The 21,809-nt window shown below is 41.8% G+C and overlaps 1 protein-coding gene across 2 annotated transcripts in view; it reads left to right on the forward strand.

The window, feature by feature from the left end:
- The window catches only part of LOC102199573 (activin receptor type-2A), a 73,312-nt gene that overhangs the window by 16,021 nt on the left and 35,482 nt on the right, over positions 1-21,809 (forward strand). For both annotated transcript variants that reach the window (XM_005738663.1, XM_005738664.1), the window contains exons 2-3: positions 14,716-14,923; positions 17,137-17,270. In XM_005738663.1, coding sequence (XP_005738720.1) covers positions 14,716-14,923; positions 17,137-17,270 — 342 coding nt within the window. The remainder of the gene's footprint in view (positions 1-14,715; positions 14,924-17,136; positions 17,271-21,809) is intronic.

Raw genomic sequence — 21,809 nt, forward strand, 5'->3', positions numbered from 1 at the left:
TATATATAAATTATAAATAAATAATATGGCTCTTCTGCCTCCTGCCTCTCCCCCCTCCTCTAGTCTTTGCTCGTTGATTGCTTGTTTTATAGAAATGAATTGAAACGCCCGTGCTTGCAGGCTTGCCGATATTGCAGCATCACTGCAAACTCAATAAGCAGTTCAGCTTTAAGCCCAAGTGCCACTTAACATACCCTTCAAATAAATCCAAACATTTCAAGCACACAGAGGGTGGGGGATCGGAGGGGAGCAGCAGGCTGGTGGGGTGAGGTGGGGACTTTGGCAGATCCTTCTGCAGAGAGATAACAAGGCACTTTTAAATTGCTCGTCCTGTAAAGAATGTACGGCACGCAGAGGCCGACCGCACGAGACACTGGGGCTGCCGCGCTGGTATTTGCTCCTACAGCCTGCCACCACTCAAGGCTAAGGAGACCCAGGTGCTCCCCTGACCTGTCCGACGGCGGACTCCATCAGCGCTAATTGAGGCGGAGACTGCCGGGCTCGGGCATACCAGCAAGGATTAAAGGGATTGGATTCAGTTGCTGAGTGCGGTGGTTTTTAATGCCCTCCCCCTCCTCCCCAACCGTGGAAAGAGTGCGGTCTTTGTGACCAGCTCGCCCGAGCCAACGCAACCACCCCTGCCGTGTCATGACACCATCTGATTGAGCATTAACACAGGTCTCCAGCGAGATCTCTGTAAAATTACTGTCTGCTGTAAAATAAATAAGTAAAAGAGTGGTTTTATGCACAGACCAGACATTCACCTCCCTATTTATTCAACCGCTGCCCTCCTGCTGCTGCTGGAAATTAAATTAATGCAATTATATAACTTTCCTTCCCAGCTTCTCTAATTTGACATAATTTCACATGCAAAGAACAAAGCTCGTCATCTTTCCTGTCATTTCTGCGATTGTCATCTATTTGAGGTTAAAAATCAGCACAGAAAATCTGATGAAGCAGCTCCATTAGCAGTGGCTCCATCACACTTTGTACAGTGTTTGTTTTATTTATAAAAAAAAATAAAACAAAATCTGCTGCCACGGCTCTGAAATTGTGCATAATATCCATACTGTGAGGTGGTAACCTCACCGTGGGACGATGGTCTCCCATGCCGCCCCTGCTGCCTAATGCCTGTGATAGTGGAGCGGCTATAAATGGTGGAAAAAATCTTTATCCGAGCTGCCCCGGAGGCAGGCGGTGGGATGCATTTCTAACTGGCAGTGCCCACGTTTTTGGAGTCAGGGAGAAAGATGGGATGGTGGATATGGAGAAGTAGCACTACGTTTAGTTTGTTCAGGTACTTGTTTGTTTTTGTTTTTTTTGTTTTGCTCAGCAGATAGGGTTCAACAACCTTTACTATCAAATCAAAAGAGCCATGAACTACTTGTTAAGTACAGCTGAGCCTACAAGGATTATGAAGAGGTGCAAATAATTTAAGTCTTCACTACATGCGACTACTCTGCAGTGGGCTGTTTATGATTATTAGGGACTTTGCATTTCCATTACTGTAATTTTAAGTTGTTTTAGTTACATTTTTGAAATGATATAATGATGATATAATAAAAATAATAACATTTGTTCAGGCAGAAAAAAAGGAGGAAAGCACAACATTTGGTCAAACTAACTGAGACTCTGTCAAACTCAGACTTGATATTTTCACTTTTAACTGCTACAGTTGCTTTGCATGATTCAAAGTTAAAAAATGATCCTTCTTTATCTCTGTGCAACTCCTGAGTATAGCTCCTGCAACCCCCTTGAAAGCAGTCTTTCCTCTTATTGGCTGCTCGTCGTGAAAAGGTTTGAAAGGCAAGCAGGCGGGGCTTCATGGTCCCCCTCTCTGACCTCAGAGATCCGAGGGTAGAAAAAAAACTGTCTGAAACTGAGCTTGTTATTGTTGTTCTGTCCTCCATAGCCACTTATAGTGGTGCTTAACTGAGTTAGCACAGGTTTTATTTTTGTTTCATTTAGACTTTAAAAAAAAAAAAATTCAGTTTAGTTTTTATTAGTTTCAGTGTTACTTTTACTCTTTTTGATTATTATCTTAGTTTGGGTTAACTGCAATGACCTTGGCACTTGAAAAAGTTGAAATTAGGAAACAATGCAATGAGTTTAAATTTTTTCTCAGTGAGTTGTGATGTTTTTTTAAGGCTGTTGCAGTATCTCTCTCTCTTTAATCTGAGCTCCCGGACTGATTACGTCACCTAAATGATGCCACCAACACAGACACGATGGTACGCTCGTGCCTTCAAGTCCAGTCTCGTTCCAAAAACTGAGATATGGCGTTGTAACAGGAGATTGGAAAATAAAGGTCTTTTAATATAAAGTAGGTCGAATAGTCTGTGAAAAGTTCCCACTAGAGTCACCTGGATTTTTTTAAACAATAACCTTAGTATATTTAATGAAATCATGCAAAATTTTACCTTCAAATAATGACTAGAGGTCCTGGAAGTACATGGGGCTGGTGAGTAGAAATTTTGTGCGTGTGCATTTTTGAGCCATCATAAATTCATTAGTACAGAGGGTTCTTTCAGGGCTGGTACACACTTTTAAAAACACATTCAAGCTGTTTAACAACTGCAACTGAATCAGTTTTACACCCTCTCCATGTGCCACAATCTGACAGCAAATCGTCTCAGCATCATAGCTTTACACTCACTCATTTTCCATGTGGACTTTTTTGTTTTTCCTCTATTAACGTAGTCATAACAGATACCTATTTGATAAAGTACCATCAGAGGAAGAGCTGCAGCTCCAAACAAGACCTGACGGCTTATAAAACCTTTTCTGCCTGAACCCAACGCGACCCCGAAGTCATGTCAATTCTGTTTATTTCTCTGTGTGCATGTCTAAACTGGACTGGCACTCGTTGTGCTCCCTGCTTATTTCACTGCTCTGCTGCACAACTTTGGAACTGCCTCTGCTCCACGTGCATGGCTTTTCGCAGCAGAGTGTTCAACACCGCTCACGATTAGAAGTTTTTCTCCGACATGTAAAAGCTGCATTTAGTCATGTCTTGAGTCAGTTATCTTGGGAGGGAGAGGAGTGTCAGGTTGCATCAGGAGCAAAAAAAGAGCATTGCCGGGAAGCCAAGAGGCCAGCTCTGCAGACGGCGTTTTGACCTGTGGTCTCAGCCCAAACGTCTTTATTCAAAGCCCATCGCTCATGCTGAGTTTCTTTTTTCTTTTCTTTTTTTTTACATTGCGGGTCGGGCTGATTCCCACACAAACCAGCGCCCCAAACGCCCATACATCACCTCCAATCTATTTCATCTGGGCCGCGGACGCAGATGATAAGTTGATCCTTAGAACAAATTCCATCATAACGAACAATCCTCGCTGCTGGCAGGCACACAAAAAAAGCCTTGATGAATGAGTTGTTTACCTACTTCAGTGCACGCAGTGCTGAGCGCAGGCCCGGCCCGCCAAAATGCCACTTCATTATGAGGCTGCAGAGCAAGAGTGCAGCACAGCCTGCCCCTGTGACCAGGGCCTCGCACACAGGAAATTGGATATTAGTTCCTGTATTCCTCAACAACAGTCGTCAGGCAGAAAATGCTTGGATGGGCTGTTTTCGAGTCTGAAATGTCACCTTTAAACGCCGTTATTGTCCACTGATGACAAGCTCAGGTTCCGGGTTTCTTTGTTTTGTTTTGTTTTTTGTTGTTGTTGTTTTTTTGCCATATTTCTGCCCTCCACGACCCAGAGATTACTTGTCCTCTGCCATGATATAGGTTGAATCATTGTGGTGTTAACACAACTGGCAACGGCAAGGAGCCAAATATACATTTATTTTTATGAAGCAGTGGCATGTTTTCCAAACTGTGAGGCTGAAATGTGGCCCGTTTGGCTGTTGTTGTTGTTGTTTTTCCCCTTGCCTTTTTTCTTTAAACTGTAAGTGTTGCTCTTCAAACTCAGAGGGACAAAAAGGCCTCCTGCCACGCAAGCTCAAGGACTTTAAATTAATCAAACACTTCATGGGTTTCACCAGCCAGCAGAGAGAACAAAAAACCTCCGGGCGTTGGCTGGCTTCCTGCCAGAGTGGCTCATTCGAAATTTCTCTAACATTTGGCAGGTGGTTGGTGGTCATTTCCCACCCAGCATGCACCTCGCTGGCCTGGCGACCGATCGCACCAGAACCATCTCGCTTTGCTAATAAAGAGACGTGCTAGTTCTCGTGATCCTATGTATCCCTCTCTGGACATCTGGGGAGCCATTTGAGTAACAACGTGCAGTAAAAGGAGAGGAAATACAAGGTTAAAACCTTTTTAACGTGTTTCACAACTGTTCCTGTAAAAAGTTAATGCTCCGGAGGTTATGTTCCGAGCAACAACAGCAGATCATTTTGAAGAATGCAGCCTTCTCATTGATTTCAATGAAAAAGAAAAAAATCAGTCATCCAGCAAAAATGTGGAGTCTGGCTCAACTTCTGCTGCTAAACAATAAGCCGGCATCCAGCAAAAATAGTTGATTGTTGATAAATCAGAAACTCGAAGGACTGAATTCCTGGAAAATGCAGACTGTTCAGTTGTGCTTGTCGTCTGGCCTGGGACATCTGTAATCTCTCTGGCAGAAAAGTTACAGTTACAGTCTCATAAAGTATATCCCAATGCATCTGTAGATTCTGTCAAACAATTAAATAAAGTTGCATATCGTGGGGACCATAAGGTTGTCTGATTAGGAACTAAACCCTGTAGATGGGTCTTGACCGAAGCCTAGCTAAACAGTCAAAGTCATACAGGCGTAGAGACTGGTCAGCAACAAACTGCGTGTTCTGAGGAATTTTCTTTTTTCTTTTCCAACTGTTTGGCCAGTGCTTGCGGGAAGTACAACTGTCGATATGTGGAATTGGTTGCAAAGGTGGTATACTGGAGAGTTGTTGGGACCTTTCATTCACATAATAGGCAACCAATGACATAAACAATGGCGCACCCAAAATCTTCCTGCTGTTGCTGTTGCTGTTGCTTTGGTCACTAGGACCCTGCAACCTCCAGCAACCACTCATCAACCACTTGAGGAACATACATTTTTCTCTAATAAGAGGAGATTGCCAGGGGATCAGTGACCAGTGGCTTTTTGAAGTAAAGAAACTGTGAGTTATGCTTGTAAAATAAGATCAAATTAGAGTGTAATTACTGCTCAGCCGTACATGACGGTATCTCAATTTCTCACATTTGCATTGTTTCAAGCACAAAAGTGCATTTTATTGGATTCATTTAAATTCAGAACTAGATTGACTGAGTCATTAAAACTGGTCCATTTTACCATGTTTAACAGCCACCTGTGGAGCCTTTTCTTATAAATATGATTTACTTACATGTGGTTATACGTTTTCTCATTGCCTTCTGCATCTTCCTGCTGCAACTCTCAAACTCAATGTCTCTCATTTGTGTGCGCCTAAAGTGACCTTTTGGCCTCCTGACAAAAAAAGATTGAATTCTCAATGCGGACTACAGATGATCAGTAATCTCCTCAAGTCGCGGCGTCTCTGCCAAGTTTGGCATCTTTTCCATCCTCTTATTACGCTCTCTCTGTTTGCAGGGTTCTTTGCAGGAATATTTGCATCCTTAGTTTATTTCTCGCCAGTTTTATAGTTCTTTAATAACGGGGAGCTTAATTGCTGTGGGGATGGGATAACATTTTGGAATAACCACTAGCAGGCAGCTGTAGCGAGGGGTGAGGAGAATAGCCCCCAGTGAATTGAGAAGTAGGTCGAGGTGTTTAGACATTTTACTGAAATGTCCGCTGCTAAAGTAGGTCACGGTTAACCTTGATAAATCTCTCGTACGGATGGAAGCGCCCGAGTAAAATCCACTGTGGTCATTTGTACTCACAAAAAGAGAGGAGAGTGTGAAAGTAGGAAGGAAGTAGCGTTGTTTCTGTTTTCTTTTTTTTTGACGGGGATGACCAATTAAACGTCACAAAAAGTGTTCCAAGGATGAGCTGATACATGGACTCCATATGAAGTGTAAATGGATGCTTTTCTTTTCCTGTTTAACCCGCGTGAGCTTGCCTTCCAGCATAACCTCCCTGACAACCATTACTATCAATTAGCCAGGCGTGTTGATTAAGGCTAAATAGCACACCGCTGCTTTTAGCTGCTTAATTTTCCCTCCTCCGTTCATTACTTTGCTGTTACTCTTTTTTTTTTTCCTGTGTTTTGGTTCATTTATCTCGACACCCTGACACTTTCATTTACTTCGTAATGAATTAAATATACGTTACCAGCGTCATCGCAAAGACAGCAGCCTTGCATTAAGAGCGTCTGTAGGCCGACCGACCTCATCACGGGTAAACAAAGTGAGCCCGTGCCGCTTGTGTTTGACATTTCCACACGTGAGATATCTTTGAGGACAGCATCTCTTTATTGCCAGCATGTGTGTTTGTGGGTGGAAGCCCTGTTATTGTATGTCCTTGCACAACCGCTCGGTGACATTATCCACTTTAGTCAACTCTGAGCTGCAACTTAGTCAGAAGATTGATTTCTCTGCTTTATATCCTTCACATCCGCCATGCTACCCGGCAGCTCTCTTGGCCACCTTTGGCGCACAGCGCTATAGACAGCCGGCCTGTACTGTCACCTCATTTCAGAGGAGTGATTGATTTGAGCTCTTAACGGCTGTATTTACAACTCGGCGCTGTATTTGCAGTTCACATAGCTCGCAGCTCTTTGAGGCAAACTGTAATACCTGAATGAAGCTGTTGACGTGTTTCATGGGAGCTAACATCTCAAGAAATAATTCATTTAAATCAGATCCGCCATGACCCCTCAGAATCAGATGAGTTCCTTTTTTGTGTTTAGACTAATTACTGTAGTATATTTAATGAAGTCATGCAAATTTTGCCTCTATACTAAGAATATTTTCTGGGTTACAGGCCTTTGAAGTACATATAGTTGAATTGAAATTCGGTCCCTGTTAAATTTGAGCATTTTGAGCCCTCGTAACTTCATAGACACACAAATCAACTTTAAACTCATTCCAAGTTTGAGCAGCAGTATCATAGGTTTAGTACTTTCTGCGCGAGTTTAATTTTGGTGATGTGTAAAAACAGAAGCACCCATTGGCACGACGGATGTGTGATCTGATCATTCACTCGAGAAAACCAAAAGTACATTTTTGGTTAAACTAAAAAAAGTCACCATGTGGGATAGGTGGCTGCTCAAAATAAGCTGTACCATCTGAAAGGTCTCCATGTTTTCTTTTTGTTTTTATGTTGTTGTTTTTTACTTACATTGACACCAGGCGCATCATCTGGCTGGAAACAAAAGAAAAAAGAAACACTGTAAGAAATCATGAGGTGAGGTGCTGATGTAGGTGCAGCACCCTAGTTTCAATACATACGTTTATAACACCTCTACATCATCATTGATGTTTTTTTTTAAACCCTAACCCTTTTATTTGCTTTTGTTTAAGAAAAACTGTCAGCAATAAGTTGCGTAAAAATACCAGATATAGCAAAAATATTACAAATGAAAACTCATATGTGCAAATTGATATTTAATTTCTTTTCTTTATTTAAATTTGTCAAAGGTTAACTAAAACCTCAAAATTAAAAAAATAAATAAATTCTGGCAATCATTTCGTGGTTCAGGCTTCACTGTGGCAAATTTCACCCCATTGTCCTTGGAAACTTGGAAAAGATTCACACTATGAAGGGAAAAGCTGGCATGACTACATATAACAAATCTTGAGTGTCCGTTTTTAAAAAATAAATTAAATAACAAAATCAAAAATAATGCTTTAAAATATATGAACAAAGTGTAATATTGATCGTAATTAAATCACTGCTGCCAGTAAACTTTCAATAAAGCCCTGTCCACATATAAGGCTATTTAAAATTACATTCAGAGCTCAGTTGCTTGGGTTACACGAAGACCCTAACATATTGTCCATCCCTATCAGTCAGCAGTATCCTTGGATCTCATTGGTATCCATTTAAGTAGCTCACCTCAAAAATGAGAGAAGTTGAACTCGGGATTCGCCCTTGTTGTGTCACTTGAAGACGCACAATATTGCCGTTTTTCTACCAATGCATTGTTGGCACAGTTCCAGTGTTATCCCCACTGGTTTAAGAACCACTTGCTTCATGGTGTTCCCAGTGGACACCTTATAGATGAAATTGCTCCAGTGCTGATCCCAAGCACAGGAGCTTCCATAGCGAGTAAAAGTGTTCTATGACCACTTTTACCTTAGTTTTTGTGTTTATCCACTTGAAAAGTCCCCACTAACATGCTGTCGCTGATGGAAAACAACAAGTTTTTGTTCCAGCACGTCAACACAAATAGACTGCTGACACTTTGGCTTCAGATACCGAACCGAGCGTAGCGTAGCATAGCAGATGTTACACCCTTATTATTCACTCTAAGCCCTTAAGGTTCGATATTCAGATTGACAGTGTAAAGAATGAATGGAAAGCACCACAGATTTGGTCAAAAAACAGTTGGTCTCACAACTGGAGCAACATTATTATCATTTTAGCCATTTTCAAAAAGGATAAAGTCAAAACATGAGTTGTTTAAGCTTCTCTTTGCCATAAACGGCAAGATAGCGGGTAGATTGGTGTTTGGTCTCACAAATCAACCTTATCTCAAACTTGTGAGCCATATTTTTTTTTACTCTCTTCTGGGCTTTATTTATCCAACTGGAGTGCACAAGTATGCAGCAATGTTTGCTCTGTGCTGAACGCTTGTTTTATTAAGACTTCCTTGTAATGAAGTTGCTTATCAGGCTGCCTGCACTCACTGGAAACCATCCCATGCTTGATAGAAACTGCATTTTCCAAGCACCGCGACGTGACGTCCACGGGGGATCAGCGCTAGCACAGCTAATGCAGTCGCACCAGAAGTGGCTAATGAGCTAACCTTCCGCTTTACCTCGGCGTACCTCTCCATCATTAGCGCCTTCAGCTCCCACGAGAGGCCAGTGAGGCGAGTGGTGCATTCATCCCCATCTAGGAAGCAGAGAAATAATAGAAAGCAGGCGCCATACAGTGAACACTTAAACTGCTAAAGGGCTGATTGGAGTGGATAAGTGTAGCAAAACACCACCAGGGATTTTGCCATTTGTATTTAGATGCATGCGTAACATCATAGGTTATTCAAGGATAGGATCTTTCAGGGAAAGCATCAACTCGCCTTCCTTATCTGTCACTGCCTTCAGGGAATCTGCGGTTGGAAAATTTGGTCTTCCCACCTTTATTTATTTATTTTTTTGGTTGGTTTTTGGTTCATCATTCTTCGCCGGTCAAAGAAAACAAATTTCCTTTCCTTTTTTTATTTTTTTTTATTTTCCCCTCAACCTCCAGATGTGGCTTGGAACCCAACTGCAACCAAACAACAACCTAAAGGCATGATGGGATGGATGTCTGAAGGGAGTGTTGCTTTTGCTGTGTTTTATGCAAATGTATAATGGCTGTGACAGGAAAACCAGGCTTTTCAACAACTCTTTGTCACGTATAATCCCCACTGCAGATGTGAATGTTTTGCTGAAGGGTGTCTTGGCAGGAGTTTGTGTTTTCAGGGGGAAGAAAAAAAAAGTTGTTAATTTGGCTGGCTCAAGCATCGACATTTACCAATCTTGTTTACCTTAATTTGGCACGATCGCTGCAGTTGAGTAGGTTTTTTTTTTTAAATTATTATCTTGAAAAGGAGTGAAATGCACATAGATACAAACCTAGAAAGTTTTAAATGTGTTTATTTGTGGGAGGAGTAGGAGGGTTGGGAGGGAAAATGAAGACCGCATAAACCACACGTCAGATGAGGTAATCTTCCCCGTGGCGTTATTTCTGCTATAATGCACGTTAGGGCAAATTCCTTTTTTCCCCCCTGTACAGTCACAGATCCGTGACTTTATTCCACTGTAGATTTTTTTCCTTTGCATCATTACACATTAGCATACTGCATACTTATTTTTCCTGTGCTTGTGTTATTTTTGTTTTGGGGGGGGGGGGTTAAGGCTGAAAGGCAGTACGCAGTGTACATCTTGGCATTTTCTCTGAAGTTGGCTAGATGTTCCGTTTTCTTGTCAACCTTTGAGAACAAACTGAGGTCAGGATAAAGTAAAAGAGCTGCAGCAGTTCGCAGGAAACTAAATTCTGATGTTTGTGTTAATTGCTGTTGGAAGCAGCCACCAGACTCCATTGACAAAAACAGAAATTTTACTCCTAAAGACACATTTACAATAACGAGTGTTTGTTTGGGTAAGCTGGGATGGTTTGGTTTCTTTGAAGTGGTTTTTGTACAGAAACGCCTGTGGTTCATGGGTGAAAGTAAAAAAAAAAAAAAAAAACAATTTTAAGAAATTCAGGTGTGTGCTGTTTTTAGGTCATTTTCTCTGTTTTACTTTTCCACTGGAAGCTGAAACCATTTTATTTCTGGGCTCCATTGACAAAAGTAGTAATTTTACTATTAAGAACACAGGAGTCGATGGTTTACCGCTGCCTGTTTTCCTTGCACCATGGAATGATTAGAACAGTTTTAAAAGCCTAATTTGAAAGTGAACCCAACGCTAAATGAATACCAGTGGACAGGCAACCATAGGCAAAATAAAAAAGGATATAGTTCTTTGTTATACCAACTGTCTGGTGCTGGAGGAACGGCACTGGACAACAAAGTTGACTTCACATGCACTGTCCCAAGCCTTTTCTCCCAGTTTTGCAGCTTTTGCACCATCACGGCAAGGCCGAAGACATAACTGTACCATCATGTCATCGAATCAGAGACTCACAGATAGATGTTGCAACAATTTGAAAACATTGTTATTGTTGTTACAGTGGTCATCTACCAATCAGCAGACTTGTGTTTAGATTTCCATGTATGCCAAAGTATCCTTAAGCAAGATACTGACCCTCGAGTTGCCTGGGATGCATCTGTCAGAGTGTGAGTGTGTGAATGTTAAAATATATGTTCTTGTATAAATGAGTGTGTGAATGGATGAATAAGGAGTGGAGTGGGGGCCATAAATGGAAACAATAGCCCACTGTACAGAATAAATGCCTTATGTAACACAACATCAAACTAACATCCTCTAAGTCATGGAAACGTATTGATGTATCTTAAAGTCATTTATTGTTGGACTGTGCAGCTGGAGAATTGCTTTATATAATCCAACACCAACTTACACTGTATTGCCAAAAGTATTCACTTATCCATCCACATCAGTAGCTCAATGAATTGCAGCGTGGTACCGTGATAGGATGCCACATGTGAAAAAAGTCCAGTCATGAAATTTCCTCATTACTAGATTTTCCACAGGCCACTATTAGTGGTATAGCAAAGCAACTCAGCCACAAAGTGGTAGGCCATGTAAAATCACAGAGCGGGGTCAGCAGGTGTTCTGGTCGCCAACACTGCAGATCTCCAAATTCATGCGGCCTTCAGATTAGCTTAGAACCGGTGCGTAGAGAGGAATGTGTTTCCATGGCTGAGCAGCTGCAGCCTTACATCACCAAGCACAGCGCAACGCATTGGATGCAGTGGTGTAAAGCATGCTGCCACTGGACTGTAGAGCAGTGGAGACACATTCTCTGGAGTGATCAATCACACTTCTTCGTCCAACATTCCAATGGACGGGTTCAGGTTTGGCGGTTGCCAGGGGAACGGTACTAAACGATATTTGACTGCTTTGTGCAAAGTGTAAAGTTTGTTGGAGGGGGGATTGTGGTGTGGGGTTGTTTTTCAGCAGTTGGGCTCGGCCTCTTAGTTTCAGTGAAAGCAACTCATGCACTAATGCTTCAGCATACCAAGACATTTTAGACAATTTCATGCTCCCAACTTTGTGGGAACAGTTTGAGGATGGCCCCTTCCTGCTCCAACATGACTGCACACCAGTGCACAAAGCAAGGTCCATAAAGACATGGATGGGCGAGTTTGGTGTCGAAGAACTTGACTGGCCTGCACAGAGTCCTGACCTCAACCAGGTAGAACACCTTTGAGATGAATTAGAGTGGAGACTGTGAGCCAGGACTTCTCACCCAACAATGTCTGACCTCACAAATGCGCTTCTGGAAGAACGGTCAAGGATTCTCATAAGCACCCTCCTAAACCTTGTCTTTGAGGAAAGCCTTCCCAAAAGAATTGAATTGTACTGCTATGTAACTCATGGACATGCATTAAAATTGATTGCTGTAAAAGTTGCTGGTAACATTAGCTACCATATAGAAAAGTACAGTTGTTTAGTTTTTTTTGAGAACCAATTATTTCAGCTTTGCTCATTCAGCAGCCCCAACTATCTTTCTCCTCTCACTCCCTCTTTACTTGAGCCATTTCCTTTCAATCACGCAGACAGCACTTCACAGTTGCACCTGTTGCTGTGAAATAGTTTGGGGCTTCATGGGAAATGGATTTGACGAGAGAGAAAATGCTGTCGGTGCTGGTAAGAGGCAGCGTGACCTCGCCTGCCAGTAAAGTAGCCATTCTCCTCTCACTTCCATCTGCAGCTGTTAATGTCGTTGAAAAGAGACCTGCCTGCGACGCTTCTGGGGGACCCGGCTGGCATTAACTGGCTTTACTTAAGCAGCCATTTTATTGAAAAATACATGATATTTCTAAAGTTAACCTCCATTACGCAAGCTAAGCTCTAATTTCTGAAAGCTACTGTGACTGCAGACACGGTCAGGACTCTTCTCCTCTGCGACGTGATTTCACTGGCAGAGGAGAGCGGATAATGATCCCATAAATTGGAACATTATTTTCTATTTGTCCGCTTTTTTCTTAAATTACAGTGTGCTTTTGAGACATTAAAAGCAGCAATAAACAAAAGGCAATTAGGTCAAGAGCGCAAATCCTACAAGGGTGGAACAATTTAACAAAAACAAAAAACAGACAATTAAGAGTGAATTAAACGGGTATAAAGAGATAAATAACAAATCCTGTTTGTTTAAAAATGTCCAGCTAACAGCCTCTACTTTAGTGGCTTTTCTCACTCTTCATCCGAAAGGCCACAAATCTCACTAATTGCACATTTAGCAGCAACAAAAAAAGAAGCCATGTATCATTTGTATATCTGCTGAATGTTGACTCCAGAGTTGGATACCAGTGCCTCATTTTAATAGCTTTAATTGACTTATATAAACAGACGGAGGTAGCTCAGAGCCTTTTGACAGCGCACACCATTTCCATGTCTTTGAAATTGTATTTATCTGTTGTATTGTGGTCTGACAAAGATTTTCATCAATATGAATCCTATATATAAAAGCTTACAAGATTACCAATTGGTTGAGGCAACACTGATTGTCTCAAGGTGCTTTACATTTTAAGGTGGAGACCCTCCAATAACACAGAGAAAACCCCAACAATCAGATGACCCCCTTTGAACAAGCACCTGGCAACAGTGGGAATGAAAAACTCCTTTTTAACTGGAAGAAACCATCAGCAAAACCAGGCTCAGGGAGGGGCAGCTATCTGCCATGACTGGCTGGGGGTGAGGAGGGGGACAGGACAAAGACACACTGTGGAAGAGAGCTAAAGCTTAATAATGACTAATGATTAAATGCAGAGTGGTGTATAAGCGCACACATAAAACCTGATTAATAGACTTGCGAATGTTGTACCATGGAAACCTGGCTTTGTACAATCAGCGTCAAGTACTGTAGTACAAAGCAGCAGTATGGAGGCCTTGACACCCCTAATTTCTTTATATTTTGCTAGGAAAATACGAAATGGGTGCAAGCACATATGCAAAGATACAGGCAAATAGAGCATATAAGGCATATACACCTCTGCAAATATATTTGCAATCAGTGGCTGTCGGGTAACTCTAGCAAAGATTTTTGTTTTTTTGCTACATCTCGACAGCAAATGGCAGCAAGCTGGCTGTGGAAGGTAGAATTCAACAGAAATGCGTAAAACGAAAAGGAAAGTTAGCATAAAGGAGCTCAGAAACTCTTTCGGTTTCATTTCATGGCTTAAAAACTGAATGGACAAATTTAGAGGACTAAGAGTCAAAATTTCTTTATTTCACTTTGTAGCAGCACAAACCAAATAATGTGGGAAGTAATCTTTGTTTCCTGTGTGTCTGGGCTGTTTAGCTTGCAGCGCCAGGAAGCAGGCAAACAGCGGCTGACTATCCTCAGACTTGTCAGCAGTCTAAACTGGACTAAATCTCTGACAGGTGATGAGAGGCAGCGGCAGCAATGCTAAACTGACAAGCTGTCATGCAGTTATTTCCCTGGATATCAGTTTGTTGCCTGCAGGCTTCATCCGCAGGAAATCAGAGTCCCTTTTATTTTGGCGGGGAGAGAAGTCGATCGTCTCTGCTCTGCTTTTGTTTGTGGACAGGAACTTTTGTTTTTTTGTTCCTCCAGTAACTGCCATTTTTATTTTTTTAACGCTTTTATTTTTCATTGGTGTATTGATTCAGAGGCATTCTGGGAGTCCACATAGAAAAGTACCAGAGAAGTGAATTTTTATTATTGAGAAATGTTTTATGACTTCACTTCATTTTATATGTGGAGGCTGTAAAGAAATGTCCTTCCACCAGTTATTGATACACAGCTAAATTATCTTCTTTGTCAGTGACAAGGAAGGAGAGCAACTCTTACACCTCGCAGCCACAGCGGTTGTAAATTTCCTCATTCAAAAGTTTCTTTCATGAGTGTTTGAGACTTCACCTGACAACATGTTTGATAGAGTAATTTATCTTCCCCTGCAAGAGTCAACAATGCTCTTCTTCAAATTAAAAGGAAAGAAATTAAAGAATAACCTCTTTGTCCTCTCCAGGCGCCATCCTGGGACGCTCAGAGACGCAGGAGTGCGCCTACTACAACTCCAGCTGGGAGAAGGAGCGGACTAACCGCAGCGGCATCGAACCCTGCTATGGCGAGAAAGACAAGAGGCGGCACTGTTTCGCCACATGGAAAAATGTCTCCGGGACTGTGGAGATTGTCAAGCAGGGATGCTGGTTGGATGATGTCAACTGCTATGACAGGTAAGCAGGAAACATTTACGGGGAGGGTAAAAAAGCATTTTAAAGATATGCTGAACAAATATGTGAGTTTTACTGCTTTGGTGTGGTCAGCTGTGTGTTAAACTGCCATTTATTGTGGCTGGACGTGGCTTTAGTTGAAAGGTTGAACATCAAACAACCAATCAACCTTCAATCATCATCCAACCTGCCAATTATTCTCTCTCCCTATCCTCCCTATCCACCCACCAACCAATTGACAATACTACCTACCTAACTACCCAACCAGCTAGCCACCCAATCATTGACACTATCAGTCAAACAAATTACCCTCCTACCAGGCAATCGACCAGACCCCCTACCCACCAACCCACTCTGCATACCAACCAATTATTCCAATAGTTACCTGCCCACTGCCACCCTGGCTTCCTACCTATCAACTAACCACCACATGTAATTACCACTACACCTGTTTATCCGCCCACTTACCTTCTTACATTGCTACCTATCTAGCTTTTCAACCATCACACCTGCCTACCCACTGAATCAACCTATCTATGACACTTGTGTATCCACCTGCCTCCCTCCTTTGTTTCCTTATTATTTCCTTATTATTTTAATATTCATTGCACTTAACTCCAGCTTCCGGTTTGCCTGCCTAATATCTGTCTAACATGAGAAATTAAAGAGGGGGAAAAAAAGCAAAATTTGGGGGTTGTTTTATCTGATAAAATTGAAGTAGGTCACATGACTTTGGTTTAATATTGAGGAAAAAAAACAACCATCTAACTTCCCATTTTGGTTTCAGATAACAGTCTGGCTAAAGTAACAGTCCTCTAGGTTTCCAGTGCAAAAAGGAAACAAAGAAAATTATTTTTGATTACCACATGCACAACATATTACTGGGAAAGCGGAGTGTGTCTTAGTAGGTACTGTGGACTAAATGACCTGCTATAGTCATAGTATAAGCACACAGCAAGAATCATTGATGGGCATGTAGGGCAAATTTGGATTATTTTGAACTGCGAATCATGCATAGCTACTCTAATAGGGTCCAAGAATAAAAATATGGATGTTAGCAGAATAGTCCCACTTTAAGATTTACATTGTTCAAACAGTGCAGTGGTTTCCTAATAACCTTCCCACGCCTGTCTAAAATTTAAATAAAATACAGGACACTGTATAAAAAACACTGATATATACAATAAAGTGGCTTTATAAATAGCAAGCAGAATAGCTCATGAAGTCCAGTTAAAGTAAATAAACTGTAGTTTGATTACATTTCTGTGTATTTACATTTGGGTTTTCGCATCCAGCAGACTCCCTTTAACCTTAAAAACATAAGAAATCTCAGCTGATGATTTTAAGGGAACTTTCTGCTGTCACTAGAAGGTTGCATGGTATAAAATAGTAGTTAAATTCCCATCAGTAAGTAACAGAATACGGAAAATATCAAACTTTAACCAGACATGCGTGCGCTCTAAGAGGGTGAGCTTTTAATGGTGGCAGGGGTTGTTGCTGAGAAGCTGCCCATTAATTTCTGCACTGCCTCTGAATCAGGACAAAAGCAGCAGCCTCAACTCTAAATACATTTAAAATCACCTTGAGCATAATTTGTGCCCCTGTGTGAGATTCCACATCCAAATGGCTGCATTTTAATTACCACGCGCGAGGGAGCCTGAACCACAGCGTGAATTATGCATCCACATCCAGGACGGTAAACAGATGATGATGATAATAAGAGATTATTATAGTTTGTCCCAGAGTAAAGCATCACCCTGGCCGCGGATACCGGTTTGAGCCAGTTCTGTTTTCCTTTTTGATTCCCGAACGATAAAGTTGTTGTCGGATGTGTAGCCCGCACAGTTCGGGGTACCTCTGCTCAGACGGCGCCGCCTCACCTCCCTGGAGAGTCCAGAGCAAATCGAGGGCGGCTGCCACTTCCTTTGGCTTTTATCTGATGGCTGCGTGAGTGTGAGAAGAGAGAGCAAGCGCGATTGTCGGCGTCCATGTTCGCATGTGTAGGAGTTATTTTATAAATGTTTTGTTTCATGTCCTCTGTTGCAGCAGCGAGGGAATGGAAAGCGGTGTTTGTTTGTTGTGTGTGTTTTCTTTTTTTCTTTTTTTTTGCGTAACGTCTCCTGGAGTGAGTGCATGTTCAAAATAGCTCCCATGTCCTTTTGCAGTGCATGGAGAGGATTGAGTGTTTCTGATTTCCACCTCTGTGTCCTCTGCAGTAACGAGTGTGTGGAGAGGAAGGAGAGTCCCGATGTTTTCTTCTGCTGCTGTGAAGGCAACATGTGCAACGAGAGGTTCCTGTACGCCCCTGAAGCGCCCCCGCAGAGCGACCCGCACCATTCGACTGCCTACAGTATGTACAGTCCAGCACGCTCACTGAAAATGACGACTTCTCAGCGGGCGCAAACGCTGTCTTTTAGTCAGAGCTGCAGTTTGTTTGCTAGGCTTGAGCTTAATGCTTTAATATATGTTTAATGAGTTCCTGGAAAGTTGTAAGTTCATGCTATATGCTATTAATCTTTTCTGAGTTACAGGCACTCGAACTGCACAAGGGTTGGTCCATATTTGGCACTGAGCATCAGCCAGAGCTCTTTTCAATGCTTGTTGCTTTTACTCACTTCACTGAACTTTAGAGGGGAGCATCCAGTTGCTGTGTTCAGTGCATTGTCCTCATCTGCCGGTGTACATTCAGATCTTGCTTTGATCCTGAGATATTTTTTTTAGGTTTATGAAAAACGTATTCAGGGCTTGATCCCTGCAATAGGTCCAAACTATTATATACAACATGCGGACATCAATACTTCTCATTATTAGTAATGATGTCTTAATATCTATTATCCATATTGCGGTTGAGATGCCTCTTTGGTTCATCAGTCAGGTGCTCTCCGGTAAGGCGCCACTTGACTTTGCTTTTTTGATTTGAGTGTAGTGATGTGAACATCCTCTATTTTTGTAAAACAACATAAATAGGATGTTCAGTGTTTCTCACACTGTGGGACCAGGAGGAAAATATGGAGTAAAATTAAGTGGAATGGTAGCAATTGGCTGGGTCTTTTTGGAGTGAAAAATCATATTAAGAGTTTTAACTGTCATTTCAATTAAATTCGAGTTGGAACTTTTTTTAAAATGTCACTGAATGCGAGGCAGTCACACAGGCGTAGAGATGAGGCTGTGACTCCCTGGCAACCTCTGGTCACTGAGGTAAAATGTGTATTCCTCCACCAGTTGCCGAGCGGTTGCTGGAGTTTGTTGGTAATCATTACCATGAAATCGATTGTTTTAGTGAATCATCCTATTTGCAATCTTTTGCTTCCTTTGGCTAATAGCAGATCGCTATGATCGCCTATAGTTTGCATGAAAGATCGCCAATTTGTCTCCAACTTCTTGCTGAGCAATAATGAAACTTCAAAATAAAAAAGTGCAATGGAAACAGAACACATAAAAGTGCCTTACTACTTAATGTTTCAAATGGTGCAACTTTTACTTTGAGGTCAGAAGATACCAGCTTCACCACCACTCTGCAAGCAGTTGGCAAGTGTTTGCAGACAAGTCGCCATCTTCTGTGCAAACAACAGGTGACCACCTGCTGCAATCGCAAGGTGGTTAGTGGAGCAGCACCAAGACCAAGTAAAATTGTGTCTGAAAGATGCTGCATAAATAAACTTGGAGAAAAAACAAGGGACCAAATGGCGACAAGCAGACTCCCGCAAACAACTCACCAACTTGTCAGGGAATCTCTTGCAAATGGTTGTTACTGGGGATCATTGACTGGTCTCATAGTCGAGCACAAACATACGAGCGTACTGAGTAATTTGTTATTTTTTAGCAACCTGTGGTGGTGGTCGCCAGCTGATCTCTACGCCTGAGTCAGTGGGGCATTGGAAACACTCAGGCTAACCAAAATGTGGTGATTCACCTTACAATAACTCTGTTAGTGTGTTTCTCCATTCTTTATGCATAATATTTGACTATATTAGAAATGTATTTTGCCCCAGAAGGAATTTTGGCTAGAGAATGAACCTGGTATCAAAATGTAGATAAGAAAAGGAGTCCTTTCATATACTGTAACTTGTTTTGAGCAGCCACCTGTCTCCCATGGTGATATATGACCCTTTGAAGTTCACCCAAAATACACTTTTTGAAGTTTTCTCCAGTGAAAAATCAGAAAACAGATCAAACATCCAGGATCCCAGTCCTTTTTTCCGTTCTCTCCATGTCACAGATATTATATCAGTGCAGTTTTGCTATCAAAGCTGTGAATATATTCCGTTATATCAACTAATCAGCTAATCTCTGATAGAATACCCATAAGTGTTTCGAGGGCCTATGAATTTATAAGTATTCATACTATCGAGGTAAAATATTTTGTGAAAAAGATTAAAGTTATAATACACACATATTAACTGATTGTGAGGTGCTCACGGCTTGGTTTGATTGGTTTTATATTAAAACCCCAACTTATCAACTTCGTACCTCAGTACTTGTTTGGAAGGTTATTTCTAAAGTTATTCCTATCAACTTTGTTTCTATAGCATGGCTCATGAATAAAAAAATATACCTTAAGCAAACAATCAGAAGCACATACAAGTTATTTCTACAATCTGGAGACATCCGGGCTTTTATTTTGAAAGCCTGACCTTGCACAAAGGGTGTGATGTAAGAAATTATGGAGGGCTGCCATCAACTGAGCTTCCTTCCAGGTGTTCAGGGCTGGAATGATGATTAAAAAGTGAATACAGGTTTGAGGGAGGCATGTCTGGGCTTTGTGTGGTTCTCACCTGCACTAAACGAAGCATCGGGAAAAATATTTAAGCGAATATGTGAATCATTTATTTGTAATGAAGTGGAAATATTGCAAAAGATTTCACATCAGTATGTATTCATGGTTCTGAATATCCACTGAGCTTAGTAACTGATATATTATAGAAGAATATAAGATCAATGCATCCCTAAGAACATGATTCAGACTCCTTTTTTAGCCCATTTCAATGCAATGGAATTTATTTTAGGAAACAAAAATGTTAAAAAAAACAATGTGTTTACCTCCTTGAATAGGAATGGAAATGAGACATTAAACTAGCTTACATGTAAAGTCCAGACAGCCTCATAATGTGGGTTAAATGGTGAATGTAAATGCAGCAATGCTGATGATATCAGCGTTAAGTGTAGTGGCTCTGCACAGTAATGAATGTGAAAAAAAAATTGAGCGAAGCATGAGATCAAGTAGGAAATGAAGACTGACCACAGCTGGGGCAGATCTGCGACCTCAGTGCCAGTCCACATCAGCTCACAGCTCAGCTGACACATCTATTGGACAGCGTCATCTTATAACTCGGCTTTAGTCTGCTTTCATTTGCTGCTGCCACTGCCCCTGCAAGCTACTTGGCAAACCCACCTCTGCCCATCTCCACCTTTCATGCTGTATTCACTATCCTGTGAGGGAGTCACGCTGCCGATCTTAGTGGAACTATGCACCAATTGCTATTTTCTTCTCGATAATGACACTCTGAATTAACTGAACATCGGGGCTGCTACGATTTGTCGCCATAATCGACGAAACGGATAATAAAAATTTGTCGATGCAGAATGTTTATTGACAACACGTCGTATTCTAAAACCACATAAGTGTGTTTTATAACCAAAATAAAATTCAAACAGCCCTCCTCCCCACCTCTGCTGCTGCACTTATATTTCCATCAGGTATGCTAAAGCACAGGCCGAACTACCTGCAGTATGTGTCAAAAAGTGTCCTCAGACGTCACCAAGCCCCAGGCAGCCAACCCACTCATTTTTATTTCACAGGAAAAAATCTTTCTTTCTTCATGTTTTTTTTTTTTTTTTTTTAAACTTCCATTGGGTTCTCCGCCTACTGATACCAGCCTGACCCTCACCTTTAAGGCCAGCAGCCTTGTGAGTAATGAAGCTCATCCTTTGGGGTCAAGGCCGGGTCACAACTAAATCCAAATAATCTATTAGTAGAGAAGCTAGCAGACAAAACGGCTACCGATGGAAATCAGAACAGAAATTTGTACGTTTTCCTGTTATTCTTGGCCATTTTGTCAACAAGCATGTTTAACGTGAGTAGATTCAACCCTGCTTCAATAATAAAATGAATAGAAATGATTTCAGACCTCAGACATCTTTTAAACGCAAGAGAAATCTTTAATTTAGGACTGGCAGCAAATTAATCAAACTTTATTTGTATAGCGTTTTTCATGCAGGTTAGTAAAGTTCACAGTCCTTCACTGTAAAGCAGGAAATTAGACAAAACTGGGGGTTATGTGCTATTATGGGTAATTTAATATAAGTTAAAGAGACAAGCGATCAAAGGAATAAATTAATCAATTAGGAGTACAGTATTTATAAGCATATAAATAAAATGAATGAAAAGGATGTACTTATCCCTGAATTTAGTATAACAGGAGGTCAAAGCACATTCAGGTACCGGTGATTAATGCTTCACCAACCAGTGGTGGTTCTGGTGTCCTTGCGCTCATCAGTTTGCAGCTGAAGTGTCTGGCAGGCCCGTCTGTCTCACCCTTTAAATCTGACTTTGTGAAACCTGCAGACTTCCTGTAGAGGAACAACTTTCCACAATGTCCCGACAAACACCCTCAGGGTCCCACAATGCAGCTGGTGCAGTCCTGTCGGCACCTACCCCCTCCCTCACGCCTTTCTTCACTTCCCTGCTCTCAGAGGGCGGCAGCGGCGGGTCGGCGTCCGAGCGTCGGCGTTTTGACAGCGCTGCCGAATCAGACGGCCGCTTTGTGACGGGAGGACAGGCTGAGCGAGCAGGCGTCACCCTGCGCCTCCTGCAGGGTTCGGGCACAGTTCAGAGCTGTTATTTTTGGCAAGCGGATTACGTTATGTCACGAGATGGATTTGCTAATCC

The sequence above is a fragment of the Pundamilia nyererei genome, unplaced genomic scaffold, assembly GCF_000239375.1.
Source record: "Pundamilia nyererei isolate P.nyererei 1_Seehausen unplaced genomic scaffold, PunNye1.0 scaffold00085, whole genome shotgun sequence".
In the NCBI taxonomy this organism is placed as follows: Eukaryota; Metazoa; Chordata; class Actinopteri; order Cichliformes; family Cichlidae; genus Pundamilia; species Pundamilia nyererei.